The sequence below is a fragment of the Myotis daubentonii genome, chromosome 2, assembly GCF_963259705.1.
Source record: "Myotis daubentonii chromosome 2, mMyoDau2.1, whole genome shotgun sequence".
In the NCBI taxonomy this organism is placed as follows: Eukaryota; Metazoa; Chordata; class Mammalia; order Chiroptera; family Vespertilionidae; genus Myotis; species Myotis daubentonii.
This window is the reverse complement of record NC_081841.1, coordinates 93,664,518-93,683,012: the sequence shown is the minus strand read 5'-3', so window position 1 is coordinate 93,683,012 and position 18,495 is coordinate 93,664,518. Positions and strand designations below refer to the sequence as shown.

General features: G+C 42.4%; 1 protein-coding gene and 1 pseudogene across 2 annotated transcripts in view; one reads left to right on the top strand and one right to left on the bottom strand.

The window, feature by feature from the left end:
- PARP11 (poly(ADP-ribose) polymerase family member 11) overlaps positions 1-6,841 on the bottom strand; it is a 61,543-nt gene extending 54,702 nt beyond the window's left edge. For both annotated transcript variants that reach the window (XM_059683840.1, XM_059683841.1), the window contains exon 1: positions 6,628-6,841. In XM_059683840.1, the coding sequence (XP_059539823.1) occupies positions 6,628-6,645 (18 nt within the window). In that variant the 5' untranslated portion in view covers positions 6,646-6,841. The remainder of the gene's footprint in view (positions 1-6,627) is intronic.
- Positions 6,842-17,592: 10,751 nt separating this feature from the next.
- LOC132229089 (U2 spliceosomal RNA) lies at positions 17,593-17,770 on the top strand (annotated as a pseudogene).
- The last annotated feature ends 725 nt before the right edge of the window (positions 17,771-18,495 follow it).

Here is an 18,495-nt window from a genome sequence, read left to right as displayed (position 1 = left end):
ATTTTGCTTCCTTTGACCTTCCCATACAACTACTTTTATAAGGTGAACACCTACCTCAAATGCAAACCTTCCTAGTGCCCCCCTCCCCCCCCCACCGCCAGGTACCCTCTGGTATCACTTTCCCCCTAAAGTATATTTATTACAAGACCCCCGAGAGGCAGGCTCTGATTTGATCCACGTTTGTAACCTCCCTCCCCAGTGTTTAGAATGGTGTTTTTTTTATGTACCAGATACATTACTAAATATTTGTTGACTGAGTGAAATAATAAATCATTGACTGAGTGAGTCTGGTTTACACATACTAACTTTGAACTGTCAGGGGGGCCACCAGTACTGTCCATCCCCCAGTTCGAGGGGTCGCGACTATAGGTGCACATTCGGCAGGCGTTTTCACCAGAGTGAGAGCTGAAGCCACGGAGCTCAACAAAACAATGTGCTGAGAGGAACAACAACAAAAGGTTAAGGTAGAACATTTCAGGGGTAAAAGAAGGCAGTACAGCTAAGTCAAGATTATAATTCAATGATAAATCATAAAAAGAAGAAATCCAAAGGAGTACAGTCTCAGGAAAGAAAAAATGGAGCTATGGGAAACACCTCTAATGGCATTAATGTTACAGGAAAAAAAAAAAGAAGAGGTTTAAGACATAAAGGTTGCCACTACATGTAGTGATTCAAAAGTACTTGGTGACCTCCTAGCAAGTAAGGAGCAGAAGTAGGGTTGGAGGAGCTGAGGTATGAGTAAGAACGATAAAAAATGTAAGACTATTCTTTCGAGAAGTTTAACAGAAAAAGGAGATAGAATCATAGTGCCAAGGGAGTCTGGAAGCAGCTGTGAATATAAACGAACAGAGAAAAAGGTGGCTCAGCAGGTAAAGCATGACTCGGGCATACACTGTCCTCACTGCAACCACCACACAACGAAATGGGGTGAAAGAGGACATGGGAGCTGATAGAATTCTATGGCTTACTCACCTGAGTGTTCTTAGAAAAATCATTTTCCCTCCCTTAGCTCACCCCTCAGATTATTCTAATAGTACGAGTTAAGAAGTACAAAGGGATTTTAGAAGAGCTTATCACTTTGTATAAAGTAAGGTCGTGGAGAACCAAGATGGCGGCGTAAGGTACAGACCTGTGCGCGCTGCCTCCCACAACAACATTGAAACTACCAACTATAAGACAAACAGCTATCATTCAGAACCATGGGAAAGCTGGCCCAGTGGAAGTTCTACAACTGGAAGGAAAGACAGAAGTGCACTGAGACTGAGTAGGAGGTGCAGAGGCGCCAAGAGCAGAGGTACGGAGTCGCGCGCCAGGCGGGCTGCAACTGGATGCACGTTTTTTTTCAATCAGAAGAGGATACAAGCTCTCGAATCCACTGAGCTTGTTTGGGGCGGGATTCTGAGGTCCCAGACCCCTATGGGGAGAGGCGGACTGCCTTGCAGTGGGTCGGAGAGCGAGGGTGGCTTTCTCGCGGAGCTGCTCACCGGCACTCGGGGATGCGGAGACGCGGAGTCACAGAGAGGCGAGGAGTCACAGAGACGCCATTGCTCTTTGCTCCACCCTGGTGATTCCCAGAGACCCCACCCTACTCAATTTACATCCCCACCCAAGCTGTGCCATGGCACAAAAGGAACCACCTGCGCTTTTGCAGCCTAACCCAACAAACTGCAGATTTCAACTCCTCACACCCATAAGGGACACACTCAAGAAGCAGAATCAGGTTCGGAGGAAACTGGAGCCGGACCCAGCTGGGCCGGCGACCTGGAACCGCTGTACCAGCAAATGCACAAGCAGGTCCACCAGATCCAGTCTCACATGGGATGCCGGGAGATGGCAGACAAGCAGTCTGTGCACTTAGTAGAAAATGAAATCCAAGCAAGCATACCAGATATTCAGCCAGCTAGAACGCCTGGAAATTTTGTCCAGCAAGGAGCCTCCCAACAAAAGACAGAATGCCAAACTCTGTGTTGACCAGTTAAAGTATGATGTCCAGCACCTGCAGACCGCTCTCAGAAACTTCCAGCATCGGCGAACGCAAGGGAGCAGCAGGAGAGACAGCGAGAGGAGCTTCTGTCTCGCACCTTCACCCCCAACGTGGGATGCGGCGCCCCCTGCGAGGCTGTGATGGCCCCGTGAGGCTGTGATGGCCCCGTGAGGCTGCTACGGCCCCTGCGAGGCTGCGATGGCCTTTGCAAGGCTGCATGAGGCTGCGTGAGGCTGCGACGGCCCCTATGAGACTGTGTGAGGCTGCGACAGCCCCTGAGAGGCTGCGACGGCCCCTGGGAAGCCGGTGGAGCAGCGCGGACTGCCCAGATGGCTTCAGCAATGGCCCGCAAACCAGCTGTAGTGTTGCTGTCTCCTCACTTTTGGTAGCGAAATCCTCATTTTAAACATAAGAGGATACATTATTTTAAAAAGCCGTTACATGGCTCCGTACCCTTTCTCAGTAGAGCGTGAACAAGTCGTGAGAGACCTTTCCGAACACAGGGACACAATGCGGATGGAAATAGCTACATTTTCCATGTGTATGACCTTTGACCCGGCAACAAAAAGCGTACACCTATGGATGAGGACAGTGGGGGGGTAAGGGCAGAGGGTGGGGTGGGAACTGGGTGGAGGGGAGCTACGGGGGGGAAAAAAGGGGGAACAACTGTAATAATATGAACAATAAAGATTTATTTTTAAAAAATAATAAATAAGAACAACTAAAAAGAAAAAGTAAGGTCGTATTATTGTAATAGATAGTTTTTAATCTTGAACAGATGTTTGTTGTTTTTCATTTTTACTCAGTGTGACAGAGAGTAGCTGAAACTCCCCCATATGTGATACTGGTCTAATTATTTCAATCCCAGCAAAGAGGGTAAGACAACGAATGACAAGGAGACAGAGAAAGGCAGGATAAAGTCAAGGTGTGTAGATGGCAACCCTTCCATCTTCTTTCTAGAGATTTTGCCATTTTCCTAAATGCGGACATTAGTCAAAGGCTACCTTCACCAGGTGGGTGGAGAACGACCAGGAGCTCGTATCAGAACTGAGTGTGCCCACTGCTTCTGCAACCTGGGCTGCCTTGGCAGGGACACGATGTTTACCTCCAGGTGCCTGGTCAGCGGCAGGCTTCGGTAGAATCACCACTGACCTCATGACTTCCTTGAGAAATAAAACTGTGTATTTAAATAAAGCTTTTGTAGCTCCTTGGTTATCTTGTTTGGGGGTTTTCCCCCAAGAAAAGGCTGCAAGATCAGGGGTAATTTTCCACACTCAAGTCATATCATGGAAACTTTCCACCTAAAGGGGCTGCTGCCTCTGAACATTACTATGGCGAGGGTCAGTGTACACATGGCCGGTAGTTTCATTGTAAACATCTATGCCACAAGCATTTTTGCAGCACAACTAATTAACCAGAGAAAATTTCACTGGAAAAGATTTTAAAAAACAAAATATAAAAGATACATTACAAAAGGACATAATGAAAATGAAAAATTATTAACAAAATTAAAGACTTTATTGCAAAAAATGAAAATACGTTGTCTTTGAAGTCTTTTGTTCATAGTGCACTTTGCTTGCTTGTTGATTTGTCTCCTCATTCAGCATTTGCACTTCTTTTATCACTAAAATCTCCTCCTTCTTTAAGAGAGGTATCAATTTCCAACTAGAGAATTAATGATGCTCTTAAAGACTGTTATGAATTAGTAGCCACCTCTTTTATGTTTGCCATAGCTTGGTAAACTTGGTTTTCATAGGTGGAGGGATGACTGTGCTCATGGAAAAATATGAAATAACTGACATGTTATAATTTTCTAGTATAGTATGCAACTTGGCTAAGATTTATATAATATAAAAATAGAAGAACTGTGAGGACTTTGTAATTAGAGTATAGTATGCAATCTGGCTAAGCTCTACATAATATAAAAATGGGAGTGCAACAAAAACTATGTTAATGGAGAAATGAAACCAAACTGACAACTAGCTTAAATATTTGTCTGCTGGAGGTAGATGACTCATCAATGAAGAAATGAAACCAAACTGTCAACTATTTTATCCTTTATGGTGAAACTGCCTTACTACCAATTAGTTGTGTGGTGAAAATGTTTGCTGTGAAATGCCTATAACAAAAATGTCTGAGGCAAAGATGTTTACAGTGAAACTATCCATAACCCAGGGTATATTTCCTCACAATATCACCCAGAAGGTGTATTTGCAGATCACAGGTGGCATAGTAAAGTCATGGATACTAACAAAAACACACGGGGAGAAACTAGGCAGAAGTGTTCAATTAAGTCAATTCCCTTTCTTCATATAGTAGAATTTATTCTCTCATTCAATGGAAAGAAATAATAAACCGTGATTTAAACTGATGGGTAATGCAAAAGTCATTTGCATTTAAGATCATTGTGTTTTTAAAAACCTTCCCAATTGTTTGGCTTACAGTAACATTAATTTCCTCCCATAAGCACAGCTGGAATATCTAGATGCCTCTTCTATTAAAAGACACTAATGAATTACTAGAGAAATCCACATGCAGAATGTTGACTGTATTTTTAAAAACTAAACTGCCTTTGTTGTCAGCATTCATATTGTTATAGGAAGAAAAACAGCAACAGTAAGTAAGCAAACCCAGTAGCATTAAGGAATATCATGATGGCATACAAGGGGTACAATGCAGAAGGTCAGTACTTTTGACAAAAATCAGTCTACTCTACTGAAATCAAGCAAAATTGTTAGGGTGATTTCAGAGAAAACAGCATTTCTTACAAAGAAATGAGATAATGATATAACAAACCACATAAATGAAACACTCATTAATGTCTTTGTAATCCTCACAAACATACAAATGACCCAATAGCAAATGCTGATGTATAGGTGATGGAGGAGGGAGAGTAGTGGGAGCAAAGGACTCTCTCTAGCACAAACACCTTTATTAATTCAACAAATACTTATTGAGTGCCTACTAAGTGTGCCAGGCTCCATTCTCTAGACTGACAATACCATAATAAACAAAACAGACAAAACTCCCTGCCCATAGAGAGCTTAGAATATAGTGAAGGATTTAAAACATGTGACTTTGAGCAAGGCATGTATTTGCGTGACTAAAAGGTTTGTTACAGAGAAATCAAGACAAGAAAGACTGCCAATACAAACTGAACGAACACACACACACACACACACACACACATACACACACACGATACAAAATGAAGATTGTTGACAGGAAACTGAATATATAGAGAGAGCACATTCTCGTATTTCTAAATTATTTTTGCTAAAACCAAATACCAGCAACTACTTTCTCTGATGTAGCCTAGAATAGAGGGCTATAAGTATGAACCAAAAATAAATAAATAAATCTCAGATGACCACTGTTACATGATGAACTGGGATAGAACCACAGTGGACAACCAAAAAACGCATACTAACAGACTAGTTTCTGTTGAATAAAAACTTTAAAAATTAATAAATTAGCCTGGCTGATGTGGCTCAGTGGTTGAGCATCCAACCATGAGCCAAGAGGTCACTAGTTCTATACCCAGTCAGGGCACATGCCCGGGTTGTGGGCTCAATCCCTGGTAGGGGGTGTGCAGGAGGCAGCGATCTCTGTTTCTCCCTTATCGATGTTTCTATCTTTCTACCCCTCTCCCTTCCTCTCTCTAAAATCAATAAAAACATATTTTTAAAAATCTAACTGAATTAACTGATAAACTCTCCAGTTTATCTGGAAATAAATTCTGGAAATGAAAAGAAAGTATTAATTACATAAAGTAAGTTTTTGAAAATATGGAAACAGGGTTATAAAGTAAATTTAGGCAGATATCTCTGCATATGGAGTAGTTTCACATATTTAGTCCAACAATTTGTTGAAATGTGATTCTACCATTTTCCCAGTCAACTCATAAGGCATAAACAGTGTACATTTGCCATGTTACTAAGTAATTTCAACTCTAACAAGAGATTAATGGAATATTCTTGGCAAAGAGATTGCACTCTTTGAGGGCTGCACATTAAATAAATGTATAAAAGCAAAACAGACAAAAATACATGCAGACATAATGCATATACCAGAATCAAACGAGGGAGACAAAACTTGCAGCTGAAACATTCCAGGTCATTACTTCTGTCCACTGAAAAAGAAATATCTAAGAACTTCACAATCGAGAGGCTTAGAACATATCCTCGGTCCCCAAGTTTTAAATGACTGTCCACCAAGAAGGGAAGCAGTGACAGTTCCTTCCAGGCCCATTCAAGACCCGAGGGTCGAATCCCCCAGCTTTAGGTAAGTGGGACTAGCAAGTACACCTAAGGCAAAGGCTGAGTAACAGGTCCGAAGCCCAATGACTCCAATTAGAAAGCAAAACTGAGTTTCAAAGGATGAAGGGAAGAAAGCGGAGAAACCACAGCAAGCAAAATAAGCAACTAACGGGAAAGCAATTCCACGCTGGAGAACCCACCAGGCCATTTCCACCCCTCAAAGGCAGTGCTGGGGAAGCCGCAAGGGCCGGGATCTTTGAGCTCCGGAACTCAAGATCCAGCCTGAAGCGGGTGAGGGGGAGCAGTTCCCGGAAACCCCCTCCCGCCCCCGCTCTCCCACCAACCCCGCCCATTGGGTCCGCCCCGTCCCGCCCGGCTACTCACCGGATTCGCTTCCCACATAACGGTGGCGAAATCGAGCGGAGAGAGCCTGGGGGAAGGGGCTTGCCGCGGGCCGGGTGTTGGCTTTTTTCCAAGGGTGCCCGGGACTGAAGGGATGGAGAGGCAACCTTCCAGCAGGCCTTCTTTCTCCCCCTCTGTGTCACAAGCCAGCGTCTTCGGACCACCGAATCTCCCGACTTCCGCCCGGAGCGCTGACCCCGCCCCGCCCCCGGAAGCCGCTCCGCCCCTATCGCTCCCTTCCGGGCTCAGCAAGCTGATGGTAATGCGAGGAGCTGGGAAGTGTCTGGACTGTAATGAAGTTTAAAGGGCTTCTAGTGCTAAATCACCATGGCAACATCCCCATCAAGAGATCCTCGGGCCTCGGTTGGTTGTATTTTCTCCGATAGTTATTGGTCGCCGTAAGCTGAGTGTAGTGGCCGAGAGCCACACATGCCTGGGAATGGATCCCAATGCAAGCAGTGGCATTTGGGACAGGCTTCACAACCTAACTCCGTTTACTCATCTTCAGAATGGAGATGATAATAGTATCTACCTAAGGGCGTAGTGATATCATTTAAAGTACCTAGCATGGTATATGACATACAGCAAGAGCTCAAGGAATGTTGTTTGCCAGACACTGTGCTAGGCTGAGTGAACAAGATTGACCTCATGGAGCTTAGATTAGAATCTAAAGAAAAAAAACAAAAAAAATAAGTAACTTAGATCAATAAGAAGGTGCAGTATGGTTTATAGGTAGCATGGCAAGTACAGGGTTCTATGAGAGCAAGCTTACCTAGGATAGGTGTCCGCTCCCCTCCCCATAAGAAGTTTAAGAATGTACTCCTGTTGAAGTTACCTGGGTAAAGAGCTAAGAGAGGGGAAGAATTTTCTAGTCAAAAAGTAGACTCTACCTATTGGAAATGAAAAAGAAGCAATTTGCTATTGATCCTGGGCTCTTCTATACCTTCACACATTAAAAAAATAAAGAATACCTACAGATTTAAAACATGGTATTATTTTAACTTAATATGATGTGGATATTCTTTATTACAATACATGTAAATCTACTTCATCATTTTAAAATCATCATTTTAAAGACTCCTGGCATTCCATAGTTTGTATGTGCTACACATCTGTTGTGACAGACATTTAAGTAGTTTTCAATTTTTCACTATTTCAAAAAATATAGCAATAAACATTCTTGTATTGACATTTCTGTACATTTATCCATGTACCTCCATGTAATTAGTTCTAAGAAATGGAATTGTTCAATAAGAAATTATGAAAATTTCAAATTTTGATGCATATTACCAAACTACACTCAAAAATAGTATGTAAATTTGCGATCTCTAATTTATACTTCTAAATGGACTGAGGTAGGGATCTTCACTTTGCTTCTTTTCACTTTACTTTTTGCCAGATGGTTAACCAGTTGCCCCAATATCACTTATTAAGTAATCTATTCTTTCTCCACTACTTTGAAGTGCCACCATTAATCAAAAACTAAATTTGTGGGTATGTATTTTTGAACATTCTCATCTATTCTATTAGCTATGTGCTAATTCCTATGCTATGTCATACTTATTATAACTTAGTAATATATTCCCTCTCTCATAAAGCAAGTCCCTTCTTTATTTAAATTTTTCAAAATCCTGAGTCGTCTTATTCAGGAACACATCTCATGTACTTAGGTCTTTTATATCTTTACACACAAAAATTCACGTAGATTTGCACAATTCTTGTGAAGTTTGTTTTTAGATATTTTGTAGTCTTTGTTGTTATTATGAATGAGGAAAACTACTGTTTTTATGTAATCTTGTATCCTACCACCTGTGCAAGTGTCTTATTAGTCCTAGTAGCTTTTTCAGCTGATGTCTCTGAATTTTTATGTCAATGATCATATTGAGGCTGGATAGTAAAAAGCTAGAAAAATTCCTTGGCAAGTGGAATAGGAAAACTGAGACAGATATTTAAATGGCCAAGCAGTTTATAGCCATCTAGCAAGTCCTATCTTCCCTAAATCAAGGACACTTAAGAATAAATGGTTTAGCCCTGGCTGGTATAGCTCAGTTGGTTCGGTGTCATCTCATGCACCCAAAGGTTGCCAGTTCGATTCCTGTTCAGGCCACATGCCCAGGTTGTGGGCTCAATCCCTGGTAGGAGGTGTGCAGGAGGCAGTTGCTCAATCTTTCACTCTCACATAGATGTTTATCTCTCCCTCTCCCTCTCTCTCTCTAAAAAAAAATGAAAATGAAAATATTTTTAAAAGTACAAATGGTTTACACTTCTCCTCCCAAACCAGAGGTTAAATAGCTCAAATCACCCTACTTAGGGAGATAGAGTGGTGCTGTTTGTGCCAATCACACCCAAGGACAGGTGAAGTTAAGGGAATAAATCTCATTTTAGCACATCAACATAAAACTGATGAATAGTCTATTGAGATCCTCCCCTAAGACCTTCCCATAAACTCCCAGCTTTTAAAAACCCTCAAAACAAAGCTCCCACCATGTGTTCTCCCTCCAGGGATCATGCCCTCACCCTTCTCCTTCTTCATGCCCCACAGGTGTGCATCTCCTAAACTCTAAGGGACCCCATGAGACTTGCAACCAGCAATAGACAGCAGCAGCTCATCCTGGCCTAACCCCCTGGACCTGTCCCCAATGTCCCCTCTTCTCTAACTTTTCAGTGAGCCAGAGCAGCCCTGCCTTGGCTGATTTCTTTCCTATAACATTCCCAGAGGCCAAAGCAGCCCCACCTAGGTCTCTCCTGTTGCTTCTTCTATGCTAGGCCCTTCCTTGTCTCACTGCCCCCAGCTTTAATAAACATACCCTCAAAATCACTTGGATTTGTGTTGTGAAATCTTTCCTGCACCAAGGCTGGTGTAATCCTGCTCCACACACTACCAGCCAGCCCTAGGCAGACTTGCTCATGGCCATCCCCTTTCCAGTAACAATATCACCTACAAAGAATGCAGTTTTCTACCTTCCTATTGCATTGGCCAGAACCTCAGAACGGTTTTGAAGAATACAGGAAAAGATAAATAAACTTTCTCATAAACTCTATTACTATATTCATTTTTTACTGACTTATTAATATAATGAAATATATACTAGTAGATTTCCTAATATTGAGCCCATACTTTTATTCTTGAAATAAACTTTGTTTCATTGTGTATTCGTTATTCTTTGAATACACTCTTGGGTTCAATTTGTTAATCTCTTATTTATTTATTTTTTATTTGAGAAGGGGGAGAGAGAGAGAGAGAGAGAGAGAGAGAGAGAGAGAGAGAGAGATCGGTTTGTTGTTCCACTTATTTATACATCCATTGATTGATTCTTGTATGTGCCCTGACTGGAGATCAAACCCTCAACCTCAGCATATTGGGATGATGCTCCAACCAACTGATCTACTCAGCCAGGGCTAATCTTTTATTTAGGATTAAAGTTTATAATTAATGAAATTGGTGTTCTTTGTGATTGTCTTAGCAAGTTTTGTTAAGTGAACAGTAATAGTTTAAGTAATTCAGGAATTAGTTCTTCATCAAAGGTGGAGTGGATTTTTGCAAAGCAAGTTTAACCAGAAAGATTAGGACCAGTTCCTCAGCTTTCTGTGGGGTTGGACCTATACTTCATTTCCATGAAGCCTTGGGGTTACCTGAGCTGGCAGTCACAGAATGGGATAGAGAGAACACAACTGGTTTGGATATGTAGCAGGTGAATAACCTTTTATAATATACCTAGAGACCCAGTGCATGGATTCATGCAGTGGTGGGGGGCGTGGCCTACGGGAATCACCCGCTGTGGGAGCCGGGTCATCACAGTCAGCGGCGTAGCTGTGGACCTGCCCTCTGAGCCGCCACTGAATGAGGAAATTAGTCCGAGCTGATACTTCAGGGTTATGTCTTGGATAAAGGCGTGTTCTGTGTCCTGGAGGAACCTGGCGGAGAGTTTTGCACCCCAAAGCCACTCAGTGAATGTCCTTGATGTGTGATGCCAGATCGGTGGCACCATCAGGGATGTTCACCGCAGCCGTGCTCCAGGATCCTCAGCCATCAGGACAGCCTCCCCAGGGGGCACAGTCATGTCCCCTCTTGCCATCTGCCTATGCCAGTTCCCTGCGCTCTTTCTAGAACACACCTTAGAGGGCCTGCGTCAGCTGCTGGGGTCAGGCCAGAGTCTGGATTGTCTCAGGTATCTGATAGGTGCAGGCACTCAGCTCACCCTGGGCCTGCTAGTGGCTGCTCCCAGGAGCAGCTGCTCATCCCAGTCAGCCAAGCGGCGCTCCCGCTATGGGAGCACACTGACCACCAGGGGGAAGCTCCTGCATTGAGCATCTTTCTCCTGGTGGTCCGTGCATGTCATAGTGACTGGTCAAACGGTCGTCCTGGTTGTTCCGCCATTCGGTCACTGGGCTTTTATATATATGCAGATGCTCTATCCCAAAATAATATAGAGGAAATATATTTCATAAACTGAAAATCGCTGTGGAAATGTTAGATAATTTTTTTCTTATTATTCTTTATTTAAAACCACTTAGAGAGCAAGTGTGGGAAAGGGCCTTAATGATCATTTAGGCCTCAGGTCACAAACTGCTAGCTAATGAGCTTTAGCACACAGAGTATTAATTTTTTTTTTAAATGGGAAATTTCACATTAAATGATATGGATCTCCTGCTTCTTTTAGCCCAGTGGTTCCCAACATGGGGCACAAGCCCCACAGGGAGGCAATTGGATTTTTAAGGGGGGCAATTCAAGAATGAGTTAACAGTGAATTGTTTGTATTTCTTATGGTTCTAGGGGCCTCATATCAGTATATAAATATATATTGTGACATATTTATGCATTTTACTTCTCTATTATATGTTTTGAAACTTTATTTGCTATTTCTTATATCACTTCATATTATTTTTTTAAACAATTCCTTAGTGATTTCTTCCTCAGTACTTCAACCGTCCTTTCGTTCTTTTATTTTCCTCTTTCATGGATGCCATGTTCTTTGGAAGCTTGTTTAGACCAAGTTAATGGCCTTTTAGGCTTCCTCCAGGTGAATAGGAGTTCACTTTTTGAATAACAAGAATTATATGTCACAGGCCGGGCATCAGGATGTTAGAGACGCTTATGTGGGGCATGGCCAAGAAAAGGTTGGGAACCACTGCTTTAGACACTGTATTCTCATATGCCAAACAAGTGGCCAAATCCTACAGACCCGTTTAGACCGGGAATGTGCTGTCAGGTTTGTCTGAGTTATCAGGCCTTTATTGCTCATCCACATTTAAATGACCTACCTGGGCCCTATAGATATTTGGGGTTGTACTACATATAACCCACCTCTTATTTTGCTGAGGAAATGTAATGGATCTGGGCCTTCTAAAATATCCTTATAGAAGATACCTTCACTGCTCTCTCCCATACCTTTCTCAACGGTGGGCTCAGTCACTGGGTCTCAATCTCTCAGTCTTTCAATAGATTACTCTCTGCATGTAATGCCCAAAATGTTGCCTGGTAGAGAGTCCGGCACTGGGAATGCTTCCCTCTGCATCAGAGTTCTGGCAAAGTGCCACTGAGTAGAAACTATGCATACTGACCACGGTCACTGGTTTTCTCAGGAAGACATTTGACTCTATCTTTCATGTTTTCTATGTGTGTTCTGGATGGCAATGTCTTAAATCGTGCTCACCCCAGCCCCACTCCCACCTGGTGGAGTTTATGAGCTCTTTGAATGCCAGAAGGGGTGGGAGGAAATGCTCCAGGGGAAAGGAGAAAGCCGAGGAGCGGAGAACGATCACTGGAAATCATGAAAATAATCAGAAGATAGGTAGTTGAATGGCAAAGTAAATTTGTGTGTGGGGGAGAGCAATCTCTCATAAAGACAACAGGAGGAGAAAAGAGAACCAAGTAAGTGGTGAGATGCAGGATCTAGTACATATTTATTTCAATGTTATTTTCATAATCATTTTGATTTTTAAAGGCCACATTTACTGCCAGAAATGAAGCACTAGGAATGCATATGGAAGACAGGCTGGATTCGACAGGAAGGAGGATCCAGAGACCAGAAGAAGGTGCAAAAGGAGAAATGGGGTACAGGAATAAGGGGGAGCTCCACATGTGCCCATCAGCTTTTAGTATAAAGACCCAGCCTCAGTATGAAACAGAGCCAGCAGTGAGGCAGCCCCAGAGCAGCCCTGCTGCTGTGGTCTGACATGTTAACAACCCAGCGGGAATTAAGAGCTGAAATCGGCAGATGAAACATTTGCTGACGCTGAGATAAGCATTCCTGGGAAGGAATTTTTCAAAAAATCAAAATGAGTCCTGTAAATCTTCCTAATTAGGAAACATGACAAGGAACTAAATTCAGCCAAAAAAAAAATGAAGTGCTCACCCACACTAAATGGAAAGGCTGTATTGAAAATACCACTGATTATTAGTTTTAGCTGCTCAGGGAAATTATCTAGGCACAATGATGGGCATCAACATGCAGCTCACAGCAGCAGTCAAAAGCAGCAGCTGAGATGTGTGGCCATCCTAATTAGGGGATGGAGAATTCTGAAAAGGCTCTGGAGCGGTGACATTCCTGGCCAGGCTTTCCTTCTAGGAATGCCACATTAGGGTTTTGGTCATCACGTTGTGAAAAGGGAATTTGTAGGAGTGATTTGGGAAAGGATAGCAGAAATGACTTGGGAACAAGTGAGAAAAGCTTTGAGGCTAAAAGCAGAAATCAGGAAAACACTTCATAAGAAATCATTTTCAAAATTAGAGAGGGAGGCAAGTAAAAACCCAGGGTGGTAGAAAGAGCAGCCTGGGGGTGTACTGTTTGCACTTAGGTCATTCCAGACGTGTGGGGCTGTCCCCTGTTCCTTAGGAGCACATGGGGGGGGGGGGCGTCAAGAAATTACAGCAGATTATCTAACATGAATTACTCTTCCATTCTTCACTCAACAAATATTTAGCAAGCACCCTCCATGTTGTTCCAGGCACTATCTCGAGTCTAGCCTCTTCAGATATATCTGTGAACAAAATAGAGAAAAATTCCTGCCCTTGTGGAATTTGTGTGCTGGGGTTGGGGTTGGGAAGGCCTTGGGCTGGGAGTAGGGGGACACAGATGATGTAACAAACATTGTAGAGAGGGTATTAAGTAATAAGAACTATAGGAAAAACATAGATCAGGGCATCCTGAGAGTAGTCAGGATGGTCCTCGTTGAGAAGGTAACATTTGAAGTAAAATCTGGAGGAGATAAGGGAGCAAACTTAGTGTGTGTGTGTGTGTGTGTGTGTGTGTGTGTGTGTGTGTGTGTGTGTGTTTGGAGAGGGAGGAGCAGAGGAGGTTTACAGTTTGAACGGGTATAGATGTATATATACTCATATAGCAATTAACAAATACATGGCACCAAGTAGTGCCTTCCAATGTTACAAGCACCATATATACATACACACACACACAAATGTAAAAGCCCAGGGTGGGCTTTTACATTTAGCAAGCAGCCTCCATGTATGTATGTGTGTGTATATATATATATATATATATACACAAATGTAATTCTCACAACCCAAAAGTAGGTACTCTTATTACCTACCCTCTACTTGGCCAAAGAGCAAAGATCCAAACCTAGGTGCCTGTCTTCAGAGCCGGAGCTCCTAACCACTCCCCTATGCCATCTCTCAGCATGGCTTCCACCCTCTACTTCTGCACCAAGTAGCAATTGGAATTCAGTTACTCTCCTAGGGTCAATTTATGTTTTGTTTTGTTTTGTTTTGTTTTGTTTTGTTTTGTTTTGTTTTAAAATGAGTATTGCTCACTGCTTTACCACCTATGACCCCCCGCCCTCCTGGCCCTTTGCTCCCTTCTCTCGCCAGTTCAAGAACTGCTTTTTATGGCAAGTTCATCACTGGGGCCTATTGCTTCTGCCCAAGTAAATGTCTATGGATGGAGCCTTGGTTCAGTTTGGGAGGGGAAGCTGGGGGACAATGGAGCAGTGCTTTGGTCTAGGAGGGAGGACACAGCACAATTGAATTTTAAAACTAGATCATTGCCTTTCCTTCTACCCCAAAAGGCACTATTTGGAGGTGTGTCTGTAACACGATGGTCACCAGCTCTTCTTGTGCCCTCTGTGTCCTGTTCTCTCACAGACGTGTATTCTAAAAGCCATTGAATTATGCACTTTCAATGGAGGAATTGGGTGGTATGTGAATTATATCTTAACAAAGCTGTTAAAACAATTTTTTAAATAGATAGGATGTTGGCTTGCACTCCCTGCTTACCTTCCTTCTGACCTCTTTCCTTCTTCGCAGCTTCAGGGGCCCAGAATCATGCTCAGAAGGATGTTCACCATTGCTAAACCCCAAGCACTCCAACCAAAGTTACAACGTTGTTTTGACTCCAAGGCTTGCAGCATTATGCCAAGGAAAATAAATGACTTTTTCCCACTATACCTTTAGTACCGATTTTCCTTAATAGGAAGATAATCTAACATTTTAATGTTAAAACAAACATATATATTATGGAGTAGAAGGAAATAATTCACATACATGAGAAGGCGGTGGTCACATGCTGTTAGAAAGTTTCTTGCTTCTGGCTGCCTTCTTCCAGCTGAGGGGTTGGGTGGGGCACATGTCCCCTGCCCTATGGGAGGGAAGCTTGAGATGCCATGCTAACATCTAGGACGGTCAGGAGTCTCGGGCTGAGCCAAGCTCTCACTAGCCGAGTGATATTTAGGAAGTCACATCTCATTTTGAGGCCCCAGTTTCACACAAAAGGATGAGATAATGGAGCCAGGTGACGTCCAAGGTCAATGCCAGGTCTCACAGTCCAGGGTCTGGTGTCATAATGAGACAAGTGAGATGCAGGGCTCCTATGTCAGTGCCAAGACGCCCAGAGATACAAGAGGCAAAAGATAAATTCCCTGCCCTTGAGGAACTTTTCATTGACTGGAGGGGACTGAAAAGAGAGCCACATGTAAGACTTGACAAGATTGTGAAGTAAATATGTAAACCATCCGAAGAATGCAAGGGACAGGAAGCAGCTGAGAATCATGAATGGGCAGCCCTCTGGTCCAGATCACCTGGCTTTGACTCACCTGTGGAACTAAAGAGACAAAGAGTCTGTCACTCTGCCAACCCCTGGGTCCTTTGGGCCGGTCGCCCTGACACAGAGGCAGTCATTATTGACCTTGTGGATGGCCTCAAATCACAGAGTAAGAAACTCTGAAAGGAGAAATGGGATCTTAGCCATCATCCAATTCACCCCCCTCCATCTGCGTTTAGTCTTTGGGATGCTTGTCTCAGGCTTCTAATATTTTTATATTATTATCCTTAACATTATCCCCAATCCTGAGTAATCCTAAAACTGGAAGAGGAATGCATATAATATCTCCCTCTTCGTAGCCCAGGATTGAATATGGAATGATTTTAAGACAAGTCTCATTATCAGCTTGGAGTTGCACAAGATCTGCCTAGCAATGACTTGTCAAAAATCATTGTCCTAAAAAAATTAAGTTCTTGCCCTCATGCATTTTTCTATCTCATCCTTTCATTCCAGAGCCATTTCCACTCCCTACGGCTATTTCTGAGCGTCTCCACAGGTGTCTAATCACATGCCTTTGCATACCATAAACTTCCATGAGTTAGAACTGATACTGAAAGGAAATAGAAAGGAAAAGTCACTGTGATCCCTCCCATTGAATTAACTTATTTTCATTTGTTCTGGGAGGATTTCCTTTCATTAATCTAGGAAAACTTCAGCCCTAGCCTCTTGGATTAATGCTTTCTGGAAACTCAACTGAAAATGTCTCTGGATAGGATCTTGGGAGAGGCCTTGTTGGGTTATCTTAAGATATTAAATATTTCCTTTCCCCTCAAAGGTTTCTTCCAATTATCCTGCAGAAAGGAATGGTGATCCCTAATTAATTGTCCGCAACTGGGTTTTTCTTCCCCACTGGAAAATGTGCCTATTTCACCACTAGATGGCGCTGGCACACAGGAAAGAATGGCTCTGATTTTAAAAAAAAGGGTGAGCACAAACCGCCTAATAATAAGCCAGAGAATTCCTTTGTTTCTGGATGGGAAAGATCAGTTTTTGTCAAGCACATGTCAGAATGGCTTTCTGGAGTAGTAATAATCTAATGGTACTCCCTTACCCTAAATCAACCAAATGGTCAAGATTGAGGAATAAAGGTATTTATAATGAACTATAACTTTTAAGCATGCAGTGTCAAAAGACAAAAATGAGTGGCCAAGAGACTTCGCTGTGTACTATCACCGAAGGTGATGCATTTTAGATTCTTACTCTCATATGGAATGGGTCTTTGCCAGTGAGTTAGATCATGCAGCTGTACATTCAGGTAACTCCAAATTAGTTAGAAATTAAAATAGGAACTCCCCTACTTCCCCACAAACCATGTTGTTTTAACACATTTAGATCTGTTTGAGGATTATTTTATATCGTTTGATGAATAATTCACTGTTTGAACTGCAACCATTAACCAGGTTCTGATAAGCTAATACGTATCTAAATTAAGTTTTCGAATCTTTGGATTTGGAATGGAGCATACATGCCTCGGCCTTCCTTCTAGCGCCTCTGCCTGCCTTCTCGCAAGCACGGTAATTTCTTTCACATTCACAAGGGCTCATGCAGGCTGTTTGAACTCTTGTAGTAGCACCCAGAAGCAGCTCATTATATTTCTAGGCAGTTCCAACAGGTAGAAAGTCCTTCCTTAGGTGGTAGCTCTTTATAACTTCCACTCACATATCCCCATTCTGCCTTTTTAAAAATATGATGTTCCTTAAATATGTGATGGTTTAGGCCTTCTCAGGCTAAAATGCTATTTGTTTCTTCATCTATTTTTCATATAGCATGGTTTCTGGATCTATCTGGATAACATTTTCTGATTTGTCTTAAAATGTGTTCTGATCGCACTGCCAGTAAACTTAGCTATCTTGATTTCATTACTATGAGTCTATTAATAAAGCCAAAATTCATCGCTTCTCGGCCTTTTGGCTAAGATCAAGTGTAGTATCTGTTCTTATCAGTTTAATAAAGCCAAAATTTTATGAACTTTCTTCATTATTTTCTCTTTGGAGCCTTTAGGTCACCTGAAACTCCCAGGTCATTCATATGGATGGGTATATCAGATCAGCCCAATCTTTGTACGTATAATTAATTTTTAAAATTAAAATGCACGTGTTAAGCCCTAAGATATCATGTGGATTTAAGCTCATAGCTGTGTTCTGTCAAAATTACTTAGAATTGTTTAGTTCAGACTCTGGTGCCAGACATACCTGGATTTAGAATTTCGTTCCGCCCCTTATGACTTGTGTCATCTTGAGCAAATTGCTTGATCTCTTAAAACATCCGTTTCCTCATCTCTAAAATTGAGAAAATAATACTACCTGCCTTATAGGAAGCTACAATCTACACGTAATAATTTTGTGGGGAAAGTATATTTAACACAATCCATGGCACATAGCAAGTAACCAGTATCTGTCATTATTATTAGTAGTAGTAATATCCCCTCATATTAACTATCCTTCCTTCTCCACATCGAATGAAAATCTGATAAGCTTCTCCTTTAAGACACAAACAAAAATACTATTAGGGAGGGGTAAAAGAGAGCTCTCCGTGGTTCACCATCATAGTTGCTCTGCAGCTAATCAGCACTTTGTAGGTCTTGCTCTTGCCCCAGCCACGGTTGTACCCACTGGCTCTCAGCCAGTTCATGTCCTATCCACAAGGTGATTATGATACGTCTTGTCAAAAGCCATGCTGAAAGCAAGTATGGATTTGGTGCCTCTTCTTTTTACCAGTCTAATATCCCTATCAGAAAAGGGATAAATAAAGACATGTTTTGTTTTCTGAGATTTCGGGTTGGCTCTGAGTGATC